Source organism: Aulonocara stuartgranti (assembly GCF_965226115.1).
Source record: "Aulonocara stuartgranti genome assembly, chromosome: 1".
Classification (NCBI taxonomy): domain Eukaryota; kingdom Metazoa; phylum Chordata; class Actinopteri; order Cichliformes; family Cichlidae; genus Aulonocara; species Aulonocara stuartgranti.
The window spans coordinates 12,092,644-12,110,556 of record NC_138939.1 but is presented as its reverse complement, the minus strand read 5'-3'; the positions used below and the strand labels follow the sequence as shown (position 1 = coordinate 12,110,556).

At 39.8% G+C, this 17,913-nt stretch overlaps 1 protein-coding gene across 9 annotated transcripts in view; it reads right to left on the bottom strand.

Annotated features, from left to right (window-relative positions):
* Positions 1-17,913, bottom strand: part of myo5aa (myosin VAa) — a 63,827-nt gene that overhangs the window by 22,631 nt on the left and 23,283 nt on the right. For all 9 annotated transcript variants that reach the window (XM_082526971.1, XM_082526977.1, XM_082526978.1 and 6 more), the window contains exons 6-16: positions 16,846-16,989; positions 15,125-15,206; positions 10,480-10,587; positions 10,279-10,385; positions 9,366-9,631; positions 9,110-9,191; positions 8,685-8,825; positions 7,281-7,406; positions 5,329-5,412; positions 545-700; positions 114-211 (exon numbers count right to left, since the gene is read on the bottom strand). In XM_082526971.1, the coding sequence (XP_082383097.1) occupies positions 114-211; positions 545-700; positions 5,329-5,412; positions 7,281-7,406; positions 8,685-8,825; positions 9,110-9,191; positions 9,366-9,631; positions 10,279-10,385; positions 10,480-10,587; positions 15,125-15,206; positions 16,846-16,989 (1,394 nt within the window). The remainder of the gene's footprint in view (positions 1-113; positions 212-544; positions 701-5,328; positions 5,413-7,280; positions 7,407-8,684; positions 8,826-9,109; positions 9,192-9,365; positions 9,632-10,278; positions 10,386-10,479; positions 10,588-15,124; positions 15,207-16,845; positions 16,990-17,913) is intronic.

The following is a 17,913-nucleotide window of genomic DNA, read 5'->3' as shown; positions in this document are numbered from 1 at the left end:
AACACTGCATAAACATGCAGTGTTACTGGTGTCTAAAATATAAACAGAGAACTTGAAAAAGAGATAAATCTTCCTACAAAAACAGCAGATTATAAAACAACGCTGAAACTCACGAGAAGGCCAACTTGAAGTCATTGGGTTTGATACAGCGTACGTAGTGAGGAGTGGTCGCGTTCAAAGTGTCCATCAGCTTTTGTAGAGAGTTACGAAACTACAAGAGAGGATCACCATCATCATCATGACCTAAATCCCTTTTGTAAAATTAAGATGAAAGTCTTTAAAGTTCATTGAGTCACAATTAACAGGCTTCAGATTTCCCAAAATAAACTCATAAGAAAGATAAAATACTGGCAACTGCTTGTGCTTCGCCTCCGTCTCCTAGTAGATACGTCTATGATAACAACTTGAAACTCTTACGTCACCTCGTTCTGGAGTTATCGCATTCACAAACTTACGTGTCCACGCCTAATGCCCACAGACACCCACATAAAAACCACACAGAGTGTCTAAGTTACACAAGTCCAGCTAAGAGTGAGACAGGCACCTGACAGCCGACAGTCTTCTTGTGCTCTTTGCTGCTCGTGTCCCGGCTCTTGTCGGGTTTGATGCTGAGACGGGTGCGGCCCCCGGTTCCCTGGACCTGACCAGTGGGGCTGGTTGCCTTTTCCTCGTCCTGGAACAGCTCCACCAGCAGGTTAAACTAAAAACAACAGCCCACTCATAGTTACCAGCTGATAGCGACATGAATCCTAAACGATAAGATGCATCTCTGCTGCTGCCATATTGCTCAGGGATTCTGATTACTGGTTGTGATGTGGTTTTATAAACAATACCACGCTTTTCTGCTGCTTTTCAATGTCCCAGTGGAAATAATAAATAAATAAATAAATAAAAACACAGATAATAAAGGTTGAACATGTGAGAACTTATCTTACCGTCTGAAATCTTACTGTCCCCAATATGTTTAATTTAATATATCACAATATGCAATCCTTCTTTTTAGATGACTTAAAGTTCATAAACAAAGGCTTATATCTAACATAAGCATTTGGGTCATTCTAATTTAGCAGTGTCCAATATTGTAAACGCACGTCTACTATTTAAAACAAACCAAACAGCCTCTGCCTTTGCCTCCATAGACAAACGTACTTTAGAAGGTCCAGCTGCCCCTGAGGAACACGGCGCCTGCAATGATGCATCATTCCTACATTTGTGCATGGCATCACACACTGCAGATAATTCTGACTTACTGACATTTCATTTTGTTTCAGTAATTAGGCTTTAGTTCAACTCCTACAAATCACAAATGATTTTTTTTATGCCGCCATGCGTTCTGATTTTTCTTACTTACCGTGCAGTGCATACTGGCTTACAAAGCAGGACAGCAGCTCTATTTTTGCGACACTGAAAACCATCACTATGAGCACTTACTGTAAAACCGAAAAATGTTTGGACACTGTGTTTGCAAATCTCATAAACCCATATTTTACTAACAACAGAACATATCATATCATATCATAAAGTGTTTAGATATCTGAGAGATTTTACTATATCGTGAAAAAACATTGGCTCATTTTGAATTTGATGGCAGCAACACGTCTATAAAAGGTTGGAAGCGGTGCAGCAAAAGGCCGTTAAGTAAAGTGGTGCTAAAAAGAAACAGCTGGAGGATAATAACAATCAGGTTAACTGGCATCAGATCAGCAACGCGGTTAGGTATTTAACAAAATGAGCATCTTAGAGAGGCAGTGATTCTCAGAAGTAAGAGCGGCCAAAGGCTCACCACTCTACAAAAAAATGCTTCTACAAATTCTGGAAGAATTTCAGAATAATGGTCCCCAACATAAGATACTGAATATCTCAACATCTACAGTACATAATATCAAGTAATTCAGAGAATCTGAAGAAATCACAAGGGACAAAGCCAGAAATATCAATACTGGATGCTTATGGCGGCACTGCATTAAAATCATGCATGATTCTCTCATGAAATCAATGCATGGGCTCGGGAACACATCCAGAAATCTGTCTGCGATATCCATAAAGCTCCATAATGCAAAGAAGGAGCTGTATGTGAACACGATCCATAAAGTCCACTGTCTTCTTTGGGCCGAAGCTAATTTGAAATGGGCTGAGGCAAAGTGGAAAACTGGTCTGCGGTCCGAACTAAAAAGGAGACGTGCCATCTTACTTATTCAGCACCCCCTGATAATATGAAGGTGCGGTACAGCCAGTGAAATTAGCATCTTGCACATGTGGAAAGGCACCATCAGTGCTGAAAGGTTTATACACATTTTAGAGCAACATATGCTCCCATGCAGATGATATCTTTTTCAGGGAAGGCCTTGCATATTTTTGCAAGCTGATGCTAAACCACATATTACAGTTATTACAACAGCATGGCTTCGTAGTAGAAGAGTCCTGGTGCTGAACTGGCCTGGCTGCAGTGCAGAGCTTTCACCAACTGAAAACACTTTGAGCATTATTAAGTGTAAAATACACCAAAGAAGACCCTGGACTCGCAGACGCTTACAGACCGTTGTGGTAAACTTTGTTTTTTTCTTATACTGGCACATTTGATATGTTTTGGCTGATTAAAAAATGGGTTTATGAGATTTGCAAATGATTACATTCACTTTTTATTTATGACTTTTTTTGGAATTGAACTTGTATGTTTTCAATTTACAAATGCAGTGTGGAGACATCAGAGTGAGTTAATTAATTAAAACTTCTACGGACAAAACAACCAAAACAAAACAGCTCGAACGCAGTTTGAGAGTTTAAGTAGAAGAGCGAAAAGATTGGTTGATTTGTTAATAAGTTTTGTTAAATTCAGTCACAGTCAGAGTTGTTACAATGCTTTACAAACAAATGTAATTAAAAGGTTAAGTTTTGTCATATATGACAGTATGCAGTGGCCATATATGAGTGTACGGCATCATTATGCCATGAAATAATATCACAAACATGTCATGTTCCATATGACATGAAGGTTATATGAGAAGGATGCTGTGTTATGTGTCGCTGCAGTGCCATGCTGCTTCTAACTAGCATCATTAAGCAGGACAGCCACATCCACAAAGGCTTTACGTGCTGCTCGCTCTCAGATAAAAATACTTTCCTTCCTTCATCCCTTTATTTTCAATGTTGAATCCCCCCTTTTAGTGCTTTCCATGCAGCAAACAAAGGCATACACAAAACTCAAATCTCCTCAGTGCTGTTAGAGTGTATTAACTCACAGACAGAGACAAAGAAGGAGGAAAGTCAAAGGAAAAAGCTAAAGCTAAATGAAGAGCTACAGGCAGACTAGCGTTGTAAGAACGCTTGTGTTTACCTTCTGCTGGCAGTGAAGGTTGTCATGATGAGGACAGAACCAAACATACATGGACAACATATGGAGACACAATTACAAAAAAACAAAAAAAACCCCACAATGAAAGGTTAAAAAGGAAAGCCAAATGTCAAAAAATCCTAAAGGTCAGTTTCTAAATCACGATCTTCCCCCATCCAAAGCAATCACACACAATTATGATTCAAATGAAAAGGAAAAGAAAACCAGGAAGACAAATGAAGCTGAAATGGATGGAAGGAACCGTGATTTAAAAAACAAACAAAACGAAAACATTTTCATTGACATCCAGCAGACATGCAGTATAAAACACATCTGTGGTTGAAAGGTGGCTGCATTCAGACCCAATTCCTGCAAAGACATCTCATTTGGGTTGCTTGGAAAATGAAAGTTTAAGAGATGACACCTTTTAAAAAAATTGCAAACAAATGTAACGTGAAACTGGCTTCCCCATCACAGTGAGAAAGAAGAAAAAGTGACGTTTTCCCAAACGCTGCTTATCTGATGCTGTGCGCACACGTTTCTCAACTGTTCTCAACCGTTTGTTGTAGAACAACATCCAATTTTTGAATTCATTAATTTTTTTTAATCAAAACTTTGTCAATACCGACAAAACAATAAAAATAGAGAGTAAGACACAGGCCATAATAATTTAGGAATTTATGCTTAAGAGTTGAAGAGCCTGAAATCTTCTGAAAGATTGGAGAGGAGATGGCATTCAGTGTGCCGGAGTGCATTTCTGGATGAGAGACCTAAAGCAGAAATGCAGATTCTTCAGAGTCTTTATGATACTTTATCTGTTAATGCGTTAAACTACACAAACAGCTAGCAGCTAAATGTTTATGAATCACTTCAGTTTTACTGGCTGTTGAGGGCTGGTTTAAGAGCTGGTTTTAGACGCAGATACAGACAATATTACAGATGGATAGAAGGCTGTTTTTTAGACAGTGTGATCCTTAGTTAATTGCAATATTATAAATATGTATTATTATTCATATTAAGTATTAGCTCAGTAAAAACAAACACGCACACACAGAAACATTAAGAATGATGGGATAAGCTTGGCAGAGAACCTTAATTTGACTAAATCTCATTAAAAGGTAAACCCCAATTGCTTTAATGCCTCTGATTTCCATTGCAACTATAAGAATACACATCTGTGTGTGAGAGTGAAAAGGTCTTGTTAGATGTTAGAGCGGACTATATCTATATTTCAACCCTTACCCACTTCTGGCTTTGCTGAAAAGGTCTATAAAGGAACAGCCGAAGGTCACTGTGAGAATTTTAAACAAACACACTTCAATAAAGTCTGCGTGTGTGTGTGTGTGTGTGTGTGTAGCCAAAACAGCGAAGAGGATTTAAAGGCTTAGGCCCCTTTTAACCCAACAGGGTTTTACACAGTGATCTCCAGCCAAGACCAAAACACGCACACACACAAACACACACGTGACGTTAATTCAGCTGCGATCTAACTAACTTGGACTTGCAGCTATGTGTGTAGAAAAACTGGGTCTCTGAGTACTGCTGCATATATAAGGTTTTGTGATCTACTATAACATATACTTACATTTAACTGAAGTCCTTAACTCAGGTATAAAGTTGCAGAAAGGTCTTTCATGTGTCAAACTTGAATCTATCCTGCATTCAGGATAAATGTGTGGCACACATTTAGCTTTTTTGTGCCACATGCAAGTAAAAACCTACACAACTGAGAATTTATCTCTGCTAGTGTCACTATCCTCTTCACCAGTAGAGGGCGCTGTTCCCCGTATACTTTAAGTTGAACAGCATGTTTGGCCAATAAACAACTTTCTATTTTTTCCACACAGAGACCAGGTGGCACATCTCTGCAGGAGCAGCAGACGTACATGTCAGTGGATGCTTCACAGTTCTTGAAGTCCAATGTGTTTTAAAGGCTTACATTTGGCTGATTACATACAACAAAACATATTTTCATTGTTGGTGTTTGTGCGTCTCACCTTGCTGGCTTTCATCACATTGATTTGCTCTTCATTCACCGTGTCCTTGTTCTTTTCCAGGAAGCCGTCACACTGGTACTCCACCTGCCCAACGACACAGCAAAGCTTGTGTTACACTTAGGACGAGCGGGTGCCCCACTTTATGTGGCAGTGCACAGCATTTCCAACCCACATACTGAGAAAATGGTCCAGTTTACAAAACTCAGCACACATAGAGGACACCTTTAATGAACGGTTGTAAGGGAAGCAGGGAAGGCTGCATCATGGGTCAAGTGCAAGTCAACAAGTCACAGTCTTTTACTGCTTAAGTGGCGCTCAACAGGGAAACTGAGCTATTCAGTTAATCATCATGAATGACACTAGCATCAATAAATAGAAATAGAACAAAAAAGCTATTAAAATGTACATGTGAGTGGGTGAAGCTGATGGAAAGACATTCTCAAAATTTTCAGCCTTTAATTATTTTTGCTTTAATAGATTTTTTCTATATATTATTGTTTTTGAATGCGGTGAGAATAATGACATGGAGTAACAGTGTACATGTGTGTCTGACAAGAAACGGGTAGCTCAAAAAAAGATATTAAAAGACACAGATGATTACCATAAGCTAAGAGTTTTATAATACAGGGAGCGAGGAGTATCTGGATACAATGATGTGCATTTGTCCTTTACATGCCAGAAATCAAACCTATAGTTTGCATTGTTTGTAATTTTGTCTACTGTTTAATCACTCGTGTCAACATCTCAAATCACTTGTCAGCATTAGTCTTGTGTTCCTCGTTGACTTACACAATGCACTAAGTTTATCAAATCAAATGTATTTGTATAGCACTGTTCAAACACAAGGCAATGCTTTACAGAGGGAAGAAAAGAGAAGGAGAGAGAAGGAAAAAAATCATGCAAGACATAAATGTACTGAAGAAGCACTCCAAACTTATTCATTTTATTTTGGTTTGCTATGATTCTGGGAGCGACATAGGTGACCTCTTCCTGGTGACGCGAGAGTTCCACATGTTTTGTAAAGTATGTTTGAAGTGTAATGTCGTCGGAGATCATTTAGTGCTTAGTGAAAATTTTTTAAATCTGTCTTAGGAGACGCATAAAGTTTTTCTGTATATGCTTTAGAGAGGAATATTTTAATTTTTGTTGTTTTTTTTAAATGGTAATAGACTTTGTCTGGTCTGTTGAAAATGCGTTGTTCCACAATTATTCTGGCCTGATTTAAAAATGTAACCATTTTTTTAGAACCTCTTTTAGAAACTCCAGCTATACAGACTTATTCAAGCTCTATGATCATGTGGTGACACTGATATGTAGAGTTGTGTGTCATAATTATGGTAAGAGATTTTATAATATCTAATAATTATTATAAAATTATTTTATTTGTTGGATCTGTTCAGCCCGAGTTACTCCTGTAAGAACTTAAGCTATAGGATGTATTTTTCCTCTTGGTAATGAGTCAAACTGAACTACAGTGAAAGCACATTTCATCTAATACAAAAAGTATAAATATTGGAAATCCTTAGACTTATATGGCTCTAGGTATCCTAATATAACATCATTTGGTCTTTTAATCCGCTTTCTCAGTAACCTTATAGTGAAGCTGTAAAAACAGAAATGAAAATTAATGCTTTGTCACACAGCATCTCAGAGGACAAAAAAAAATTATTATTACACCACTACACGAACATGTCATTGCTAAAATGCTCATTTACGTTAGAGCACCGATAATTTTTTATTTATTTATTTTTTTAAATAGTCCATCTTCCTACCCTACAAATACCTCACACGTGCAGTTAATCTGTTCCCTCATGCTGTTAAATCTTTTAAATCAACCTTTTTAAATGTACACAAACACTTATGATACAAAAAAAAAGAAAAAAGAAAAAGAAATGTAACAACCTAATATGTAACAGTGTGGAAACACAAAGCATACAGTCTGACAGACCCACCTTGTCTGCAAAATGTTGGATGATGAAGGCGCGGTTGGACATGCGAGGCTTCTCAAACAGGGAACAAGTCTTTAGGTGGGTGTTGTACAGCTTTTGAGCCCAGGAGTCATCCGAACCTTTAGGCATCTGTTACAGAAAAAAAGAAACCATGAATAATGCATTTTCATCTTTTCAGAAATTACAATGTTTATTTCAGTTGTTTGATTGAACTTTTTCTTGTCATTCATTGCATACTGACAAACATACGTCCTTGCCATAATGTGAGAAATGCGTTCCCACCTCAAATGTCAACAACCTGTAAAATGACCTTGCAGAGTTTGAGAGCGACAGAGAGATAAGCTCAACAGACACAGGACAAGAAACTAGAGCCTTTAATATCACAGCTGCCACAGCATTAACTAAAACAAAGCTCAATTCTGTTTATTTCATACACGCTCAATATTTCATTCCAGTCTTACTAACATGAATGAACATAAACTAAAAACAACCTCACGTCCGCCTCTTGTTTAGTTTCACAGTGAGAAAGAAGAAAAAGAGAGCTGTGGTTAATATTTAGCTTTGGGTTTCTCAGTTTTAGGTATTGGTGACTTTAGCCTTGTGTGTGGTGGGAGGCAATGACAAGCTGCAGGCTGACGTCAAAAAATGGAAAGCAGAATGTGGGTGTGAATGAAGAAACCCACAGGCCTCTGCTTAACATGCAGCACAGGCTCAGTTTACTTTATTTTGCTTGTTTATATTCATGAGAAAGTTTATGTAAGTAACTTATGTAATGTAATTCCTTTCTTTTTCTTTAAGATATGTAGTTGGAGAAAGTCGGTTCTTAAAAACTTTTGCATGAAGAGCAAACTGCTCAAATAGAAGACAAACGTGAAGAATGATGCAACCTAAGCAACAGAATCGCTGACCGTGATATAACTGATCTGAAATACACCGGTGAAGTAATCAATCGGTGTAGTAAACAAGATTGATCGCCTTGTAAAAATGAAACGCTCTGCTGGGAAAACTGCTGTTAAAGTAACATGTAGCACCAACCACAGCATTGCTGTATTAGGATGATGCACAAGCCAGTCCACAGAAACTGCTCGGGAACACAACAATTACCCTGTATTCACCCACGCAGTGCTAATCTAGAACCAGTGCCATGCATTTCTACAAATAAAACACTGACACCTGTACAAACTAGCACCAGCATGGGACCACAGAATTGCTAGGTTCAGAGTTCAGTGGCTAAGGGAGGGATTATCATCAGACCTAGCCCACAGATTCAACTCCCATGATTTACTTCTCACAGAACTAGCAGGAACTCTACAAATCGAATTAGCTCGAACCTAAGAAACTGCAACCAAGTATTTCAATGTTGTGCCCGTTCTGCATACACTATTTGTCGGGTAAAATAAGACATACCCTGCACTCCTCGTCCAACAGGTCCAGGATGCCCATCTTAGCTTCTATGAGGTTGATGCACGGCTGATTGTCATAGAAGTCGATCAGAGTCCAGGGGATCTGCTCCTTCATGTACTCCTCCTGCTCCAGTTTGAACACATGCTGTGCAGACAGAAACACACAGTTAGGTATTTAACTTTATTAGTATTTACAACCTTTAAATATAAGGAGTGGCCTAACAAGAGTTATGCTGCTCTTTATAAATTATTTACATTGATTTTTTTTCATGTAAATTGTCCATTATTTAGTTCTATTTTTAAACTGAGGTTTTTCATGGAATTTGCATATTTTGTTCAGAACCACCACTGACATGCTTTTGAAGTTTGTGAACTGCCACGTTTTGATTGAGGGCAGCTATTGATCGTTTGCTTTTTGCTGCTGCTTACCATGTTGAACTGTTGCTGCAGCTTCTCATTAGCGTAGTTGATACAGAACTGCTCAAAGCTGTTGATTTCAAATGTCTCAAACCTTGTGAAGAACAAGAGTGATGTTAATGACCTGAAACACACTTTTTCACTGCTGTGTTTTAATTTGATGAGCAAACTCAGACAAATCCAGCGAAAGAATGATGCTAAAAAGCTCAGACTGATTAGCTACCCCTTTGTAACTACGACATACTTTGAAAGTACTACACAGACATACCCGTAGATGTCGAGGACTCCGATGAAGGAGTGCTGTTTAACATTTGTCACCAGAGCCTTGTTGACGTGCTCCACAATCCAGTTGAAGAGCTTGGCGTAGATATGTTTGGACAGGGCATCACGGGCATTCGTGGCCTGCAGACGAGGGAGGGGCTTGATATACGTCTCTGTGGCCGTCTTCAGCTTCCTGTGGCACAGCCACTGGGACATATCCTGGTAGGTCACGCCCACCAGCTCGCAAAACGCCATCAGGTGACGGTTGTTGGGCTACATCAGAAAGAAGAAGTTTTTATCTCCACTATCCAACACAAAAGTGATCCATCTATGATGTGGCTCCACATCACAGATGGATATGATGTGGGGCCACTAAATGCATCTTTAGGGAGGAATAAGTGGGGAAAAAAGTGGCTTTTATTAAAAAATTCTAAAACAAAAGAACAAATAGATCCCAGTGGAATTAATCCAAACAACTAAAGCTGCAGCCTCATTTCTGCCTCTACCTATTTACTAATTTTAAAGCTTCTTAGCTTGTAAGCACGTGATAGGCTCATGAATACGCAAACTGTGAATACAAGGTACCTACAGGTATAAGCAAGCAAGCTTTTGAAAAACCCCTAAAATTGAAATTCAGAACAAACTGGCTGGCATTACCATGTTCAGAGTTCCTACCGGGGGATTTAAAGCACAAGTATGAAGGATTCTTCTGTTTTCAAGGCATTCTTTAAGGAATGACCTACATCATTAAGTTTGATCAGGGATGCAAAACTCATTTTACATCAAGGGCCACATACAGTCCACTTTGATCTAAAGTGGAGCTGAACTGAGAAAGTCCCTCCTAATTACGACACTTATTTATGCAACAGCCCAGTGATACGCTCCCCCTTTTCTTTATGCAGTATGAAGAGTATCCTCACAGGAATAACGCTGCTGTCTGCATCTCTGTCCTTAATCTCCACATTTCCCAGATGAAGAATGGCAGCCAAAACCTGGAACAAACCCATCTGATAGGACTCATTAATACCTGCAGAGGACACACAAACACATCCCTAGGTTTTTACTTCCATTTTTTCCATACAGATTTCAACCTGCGTGTATTTTTTAGGTGTGTGAGTTACCCAGCAAGGAAAAAGCATTGCGTGTGGTGCAAAGCTCCTTGGTGTCATCCACTCCGTCAATAACGGGGCTGCGGCCCTGCCTCGTGTACAGGAAGTCATTTGCACTGCCTGAATAGAGACACAGAGGGGCAAACATGGAACAGTGAGTCTTACATTGTGCTACTTGGACACGTGTGCTACTAAAACCTCAGCCACTAACTAGGAAGGTGTGTATTACAATCATATGCTGCGACATTGTGTCCAGAATGAACTCAACGTGCAACCTTGCAACTAACCAGAGCTGCAATCCTGGTTTGCTGAACTGAAGGATCAAATAAAACAAGGACACAAAATTGTGGTCATCAAACGAATCTCATGGTCAGATTTCAGAAGATTTTCTACAGGCCCTACTACTTCTACTTTCTAAAGGCCCTGGTCTCTATTTAAGGTAATACGTCATATTCTGCTGAGCTGAAGTTTTCTGTTTTTGTTTCATTGTTATTAACAACTTATTCACTATATCTTCCTGAGTTTAGGTAGAAATGATCATAATCTGTTTTTATTCTGTGACACTGACTCACTCAGAGTGATGCTGGGTGTTTGTTCACTGTCAGCTCAGGAGACTGATAACGTGGAAAACTCTCAGTTCTCAGAAATAAACAAAATCAAGAACGCTTCTTCTGCGTATGAGCCCAACTTTCTTACAATCGGTTTCTTTATACACACTTAACACCGAATTAGGGCATGGTCTGTTGCCTGGCAACAAGAGTCAGTGACATGACTGTGACAACCACTCCATTAACTGAGCCAGGAAGTTAGCAGGAGAGGAAAAGACAGCAGCTGCGTGTGTGTGTGTGTGTGTGTGTGTGTGTGTGTGTGTGTGTGTGTGTGTGTGTGTGTGTGTGTGTGTGTGTGTGTGTGTGTGTGTGTGTGTGTGTAGGAGATAGAAAGAGTGCCAAGTGAGTGGCAGTAAATGGCGGTGCCAGCAGAGAGTGTGTGTCCATGACTAGGATGAGCAGGTGCAGGTCCACAGTGGGAGCGCTCTATAAGGGAGCCTGATGAACCAGAGAATCAATGAGTCACAGTTCAGTTCCTACAGCAGGAACTTTGCCTGATGCATCTAAGCTGATATCTTACTAATAATTTAGAGAAATCTCTGACTGTCCATCTATGTGTGTTTCACTCATCTCATCAACTGCTTGTCCAATCATACTAGTGCCAGACCATTACACTAACCTGAACCTATATATATCTAAACGAGATCTAGATCTTTGGGCAGGATGCTTTGCATTTGTCGTTTCATTTTTTTTTTTAATGCTCTAAAAACACATAAAAATCAAGAAGCAATTTCAATCTAAGCCTAATTTTTATTGCTCATTACAAAGTCAGTGACTTCTTGAGCCAATGGATTTCACCGTTCTGGCATACTGTCTACAGCAAGAGTGACTCACAAGCCGAAAAAATAAATACACTTGGGAAAGGAAATTCCCCCTGTCTGTTAAGTCATTTTAATGAAATGCTTTCACTTTACAGCATAAAGTGAAAGTCTAACCATTATGGTCCATTTGTGGGTAAGTTTCATTCACAAAAATATAACAGACGAATGAGGAAGGAAGTTAGTTCTAGTTACAGCTGGTCTTTCGTAGCCTTAAACAAAAAACAAAAAACAAAAAAACCCATAACCTTTCAGCATATTGTAAATTATGCACTTGCCTCCTCTTGCCTCGTTTTTAAATGATGACTTTGTCTAACATAAGATCTTTTTTAGGCATCATCAGATTACGAGTAGAATGTAGTATATGTGCTGAAAGGGTCAGAGGAGGAAGTGAGTAGTCTGGGGTTGAATCCCAGCTGTGTAGGCACGTGCTCATCTGGTGATCGGTGCTTAGAACAGGGAGCGTTTTTTTTGCCTCTCCTAGTTTTCTGTTCTGTAACATATTTACAGGAGTCCGATGCCACCACCAGCATGACTCATATTAGAGGTCTGGACTGCTTGTGAAATCTATTTGCACCTAAAATTGAAGTGAAAAAGAAAAAGATCACTCTTATGTGGCACTTAATGTTTTTTTTCATGAGGTCTAAACAAGTAACAACCTCTGGGGCTGGAAAAAAAAAAAAATAGCACTGAAGCGTTGAAGTGCCATAAACTGCATTTCCTCTGCTTCCTCCACTTCAAGGCTGCTTTAAAAAGTGAGTTTATCCCCACAGACGTCCATATTAAATTGCCCCACATTAAAGCATTTAAAAACATGCTTACACCCTGGTACGAAAACAGTTGCGGTCTCTATGGATAGTCTCCCCCTTCAGCGAGCGATTTATTTAGTTATTTATATTTAATTAAGAGGTGTGGCCACTTTGATTGGCAAATGTACAACACAAGACTCCTGTATCCCCTGGCTGTCTTCTAGGCCTCAGCTGTGCTGGCTGAACAGTGGACTGGATTTCTCTTCTCTGTTTGTGCTATTGGTGCCTTTTGGGGCTTTTAATGGCACAGTCTGTCTAATAATACGGTTTGATTTGTGATACAGACCATCCAAGAAGTTTGTGTTTCCATTTTGGTGAAATTCTTGTTTTTTTAATACTCTATTGCTTGGCACTACTTTGCATATATTTATGTGACTGCATGCAGTTCATGCAGCTCATGAGCTTGCTAATCAAGCTAGCTAGCATTAGCTCGCAAATTAGCACTCTAACCTCTTGTCTAAATTAGGAACCTTCTGGCTTTAAAAACACTGACATTGTTAAATGCTGATGTTGAGGCTCCAAAATGTATAGTGCAAACCAACAGCTTTCTATACTTCTTGGCCTGTATACATCCATCTTTCATACAGGTCATTGGTTTGGCGCTCTCAAAATGAGTGAGACCATGATGGCAACTTTTATAAAGTCTGAACCTCTAAAGCATTTCATTAATAGCCATGTGTGTTCAGGTGCTGCAAATGAATTTAGCACTTCTACAGCTAGAGCTTTTGTATTTAATTCCATTGTCAGTATACAGTGGGGCAAAAAAGTATTTAGTCAGCCACCGATTGTGCAAGTTCCCCCACTTAAAATGATGACAGAGGTCAGTAATTTGCACCAGAGGTACACTTCAACTGTGAGAGACAGAATGTGAAAAAAAAATCCATGAATCCACATGGTAGGATTTGTAAAGAATTTATTCGTAAATCAGGGTGGAAAATAAGTATTTGGTCACCTCAAACAAGGAAAATCTCTGGCTCTCACAGACGTGTAACGTCTTCTGTGAGAAGCTTTTCTGTCCCCCACTCGTTACCTGTATGAATGGCACCTGTTTGAACTCATCATCTGTATAAAAGACACCTGTCCACAGCCTCAAACAGTCAGACTCCAAACTCCGCCATGGCCAAGACCAAAGAGCTTTCGAAGGACGCCAGGTAAAGTATTGTAGACCTGCACCAGACTGGGAAGAGTGAATCTACAATAGGCAAGCAGCTTGGTGTGAAAAAATCAACTGTGGGAGCAATCATCAGAAAATGGAAGACATACAAGGCCACTGATTATCTCCCTCGATCTGGGGCTCCACGCAAGATCTCATCCCGTGGGGTCAAAATGATCATGAGAACGGTGAGCAAAGATCCCAGAACCACACGGGGGGACCTGGTGAATGACCTGCAGAGAGCTGGGACCAAAGTAACAAAGGTCACCATCAGTAACACACTACAACGGCAGGGAATCAAATCCCGCAGTGCCAGACGTGTTCCGCTGCTGAAGCCAGTGCATGTCCAGGCCCGTCTGAAGTTTGCCAGAGAGCACATGGATGATACAGCAGAGGATTGGGAGAATGTCATGTGGTCAGATGAAACCAAAGTAGAACTTTTTGGTATAAACTCAACTCGTCGTGTTTGGAGGAAGAAGAATACTGAGTTGCATCCCAAGAACACCATACCTACTGTGAAGCATGGGGGTGGAAACATCATGCTATGGGGCTGTTTTTCTGCCAAGGGGACAGGACGACTGATCCGTGTTAAGGACAGAATGAATGGGGCCATGTATCGTGAGATTTTGAGCCAAAACCTCCTTCCATCAGTGAGAACTCTGAAGATGAAACGAGGCTGGGTCTTCCAACATGACAATGATCCAAAACACACCGCCCGGGCAACAAAGGAGTGGCTCCGTAAGAAGCATTTGAAAGTCCTGGAGTGGCCTAGCCAGTCTCCAGACCTCAACCCCATAGAAAATCTGTGGCGGGAGTTGGAAGTCCGTGTTGCTCGGCGACAGCCCCAAAACATCACTGCTCTCAAGAAGATCTGCATGGAGGAATGGGCCAAAATACCAGCTACTGTGTGTGCAAACCTGGTAAAGACCTATAGTAAACGTTTGACCTCTGTTATTGCCAACAAAGGTTATGTTACAAAGTATTGAGTTGTATTTTTGTTATTGACCAAATACTTATTTTCCACCCTAATTTACGAATAAATTCTTTACAAATCCTACCATGTGGATTCATGGATTTTTTTTTCACATTCTGTCTCTCACAGTTGAAGTGTACCTCTGGTGCAAATTACTGACCTCTGTCATCATTTTAGGTGGGGGAACTTGCACAATCGGTGGCTGACTAAATACTTTTTTGCCCCACTGTACATATATGTATATACATATACGTGTGTGTGTGTGTGTGTGTGTAACGTGTATCTGACCGACTTACTTAGCTTCAGAGCCTTGAACTCAGGCAGATGTGCAGATGCACAAAGCTGATAGAAGATATGATAATTTCTCTCCTCGTCCGCCTGGAAGAAAGCAGAAAGATCATATCTGATTAATCAATAAGATATTATATTTCTTAATTAATAATGAATAAAATGGTTTAATATTAATGTTCACTAAATTAGTTAATCATCATTCAGATATGTTTTTTTTTTTACTTTTTTACAGCTAACATTCATGGGACAAGAAAAATCAGCTGCTTGTTTCTTTACATACTGCTTTACAATTATACAGTTTGACAGTTTGACAAATGTGAGGAACGTAATCACGTTTCTCTGCCAACATCCTCATTCCTCAGTAGCATTGTCTATAATAACTGTGTGTGTGTGTGTGTGTGTGTGTGTGTGTGTGCGCGTGTGTGTGTGTGTGTGTGTGTGCATGTGAGACAGAGGGAAAGTGAGTGAGTGAGATAGAGAGAGAGAAAATGTTTCTTTTTCCAGGCAATAAATGTCCTTGTTCTTTTATCATCTAGATGCCACCCTACAGGTTTCTCCAGTAAGAAAACACACCCACTAAATATATAAGAAAGAAAGATAACAGCTTATATAAGAGAAAAACTCTATTTATAGAATATTTAAAGACAGTATTCAGTAAACTTTTATGAGGTATTATGAAGTATTTCCCTGAATGTGCCCATAAAAATGAAATGAAATCCTTATTTGAAATGAGCTGGCCAATCTCTAGTCCAGGATCATCTGCTCGGGTATGTTGAGACAGGTTCCAGTATGGCTGCTATTTTGAATTTTGTGAAAAGTGGTCTGGAAGTTTAATTCAGACCACTTACACTGTGTGCACTGTGATTTTGCCATGAACATCAAACTTACAAAGCTTACATACACAACAAAAGTCAACTTCACACAAAACTGATTTGACTTTTGTGCGCAAGGTCACTGCTCATCTGATCGGACTCCACAGTTTCCAAACCCAGTGGTCAGCCAGCCCAGACAAAGAGATGGAAGGAATAGGAAAGGAGGAAAGGAGTGCCGTGCTGTCACCCAGTGTGACAGATGAGCAGTAAAGGGACGGGTTTACTTGGTTTCCTTTGTCTTTGTGAAGGAGGAAATGATTGTTGCATACCTATTCTGTACTTACAGGGCAAGTTTTTCATGATCCCCACTAATGACGTTACGTAGCACAAGCTGCTGAGGAGTGACTGCATTACAAAGAGTACCATCCTCCTGTGTAACAGCATTTCACAGTCTACCCATTGTATCACTACAGCAGGGTTAATGTTACATAAGCTGTAGGATCAATGATTGAGACTTTACTACTCAAGTGATGATATTATTAAAATCCTTCCAGTGAGTTTTTTTGAAGGGCCTGACTTTTTTACTGCCAGTGCAGTTTTCTTATGAATGACCTGAAGAATGTTGCTGTAACTCTAGCAGGGCAACAGCTTTCATTATAATGCTGTAAAGGCCGACAACAAGCTTTTCCCCAAAGCACCCCTAATATTAAGGAAGCAAGCTAACGACAAGATGCTCACGCAGAACAAAGCAAAAGTGATGCTCAAAAACATTCAGGAAATTCAGAGTAGAAACTGAAAATGTCTAAAGGTTAACTTTTGAGCATTAATTTGTGACTGCTGAAAAAAAACGTAATGAGGGAACGAATCAGTACACAGAACAACAAACACAGCATAGGCTTATCTTGTGCACTCACCTGAAATACCACTCGCGATTTCTCCAGCAGATATGTTCTCATGTTGGCACCGATGATACGGTAACGGTTGTCAAAGCCGATCTCGATGTATTTCCCAAAGCGACTGCTGTTGTCATTTCTGGTGGTCTTTGCATTTCCGATGGCCTGGGTAAGAGAAGACAGACACAACCAACAATCATCACAAAGTGCGTCTTTAGGAGAGGCTATGCAGATAACCACAACTGGTCCGCGCACTGTAAATGCAAAGAGTCTGTGCATTTGGATAGTGGAAGAACCCCAATCATGTTAAGAGTGCTCAGAGTTTGACTGGGTAGATATTAGAGCAGCAAGGAAACACAAGAAAAGAAAATATACAGCAGAGTGAACGGTCATTTTTACTGTGGTTAAAACAGGAAAAAACACATTTATCTTACAACCTGGAGAACCCAGTACTAGATGCAAAGTATACCTGTTATAAAACTGCATCCTCCACCACTTTTGATGGTTCCTAAGCGCAGCATCATTACTAAAGAGGCCAGTAAGTACAGTAAGGGCTGAATGTTGATCCCTGATTAATTATGTATTGCAACATATTTGTGATCATCGGAAAGGAGGTACTATCTAGCAATTTCCACAAAAAGCTGACAACTGGTGTATTATTATTATCATCATCATCTCCTATGTGTCTCTTGTTGACAGCTTCTTTCAGGTTTTCATTTTGGCCTCACAGTTCTGCAGATGACTCCATTTAGATGACATTCTGGTGAAAATATGTACATTAAAAAATAGTGTTAGGCTTAAAAGGCTAAATGACACTTTTCTACAGTTGTGCACATATAACTCCAAAAAAAGCAACTGCTGTCATGTCAAGTAAGTTAAGGTACAAAGTAATGTCTGAAGCTGGAAAACAACATTACTGTGACAGTGTCAGCGAACTGATCCGTCTGAATGTTACAGAGTTGATGATCTGATTTGCGTCTTCTGATTGGTGGTGTTGTGGACATGTAGCTTTTTTTGTGATGAACAGAAGTGACTTTGAGAGGTTTCTGCCAGGAAACCATGTTTTGGAGGAGGCTCAGCGTGGGATTT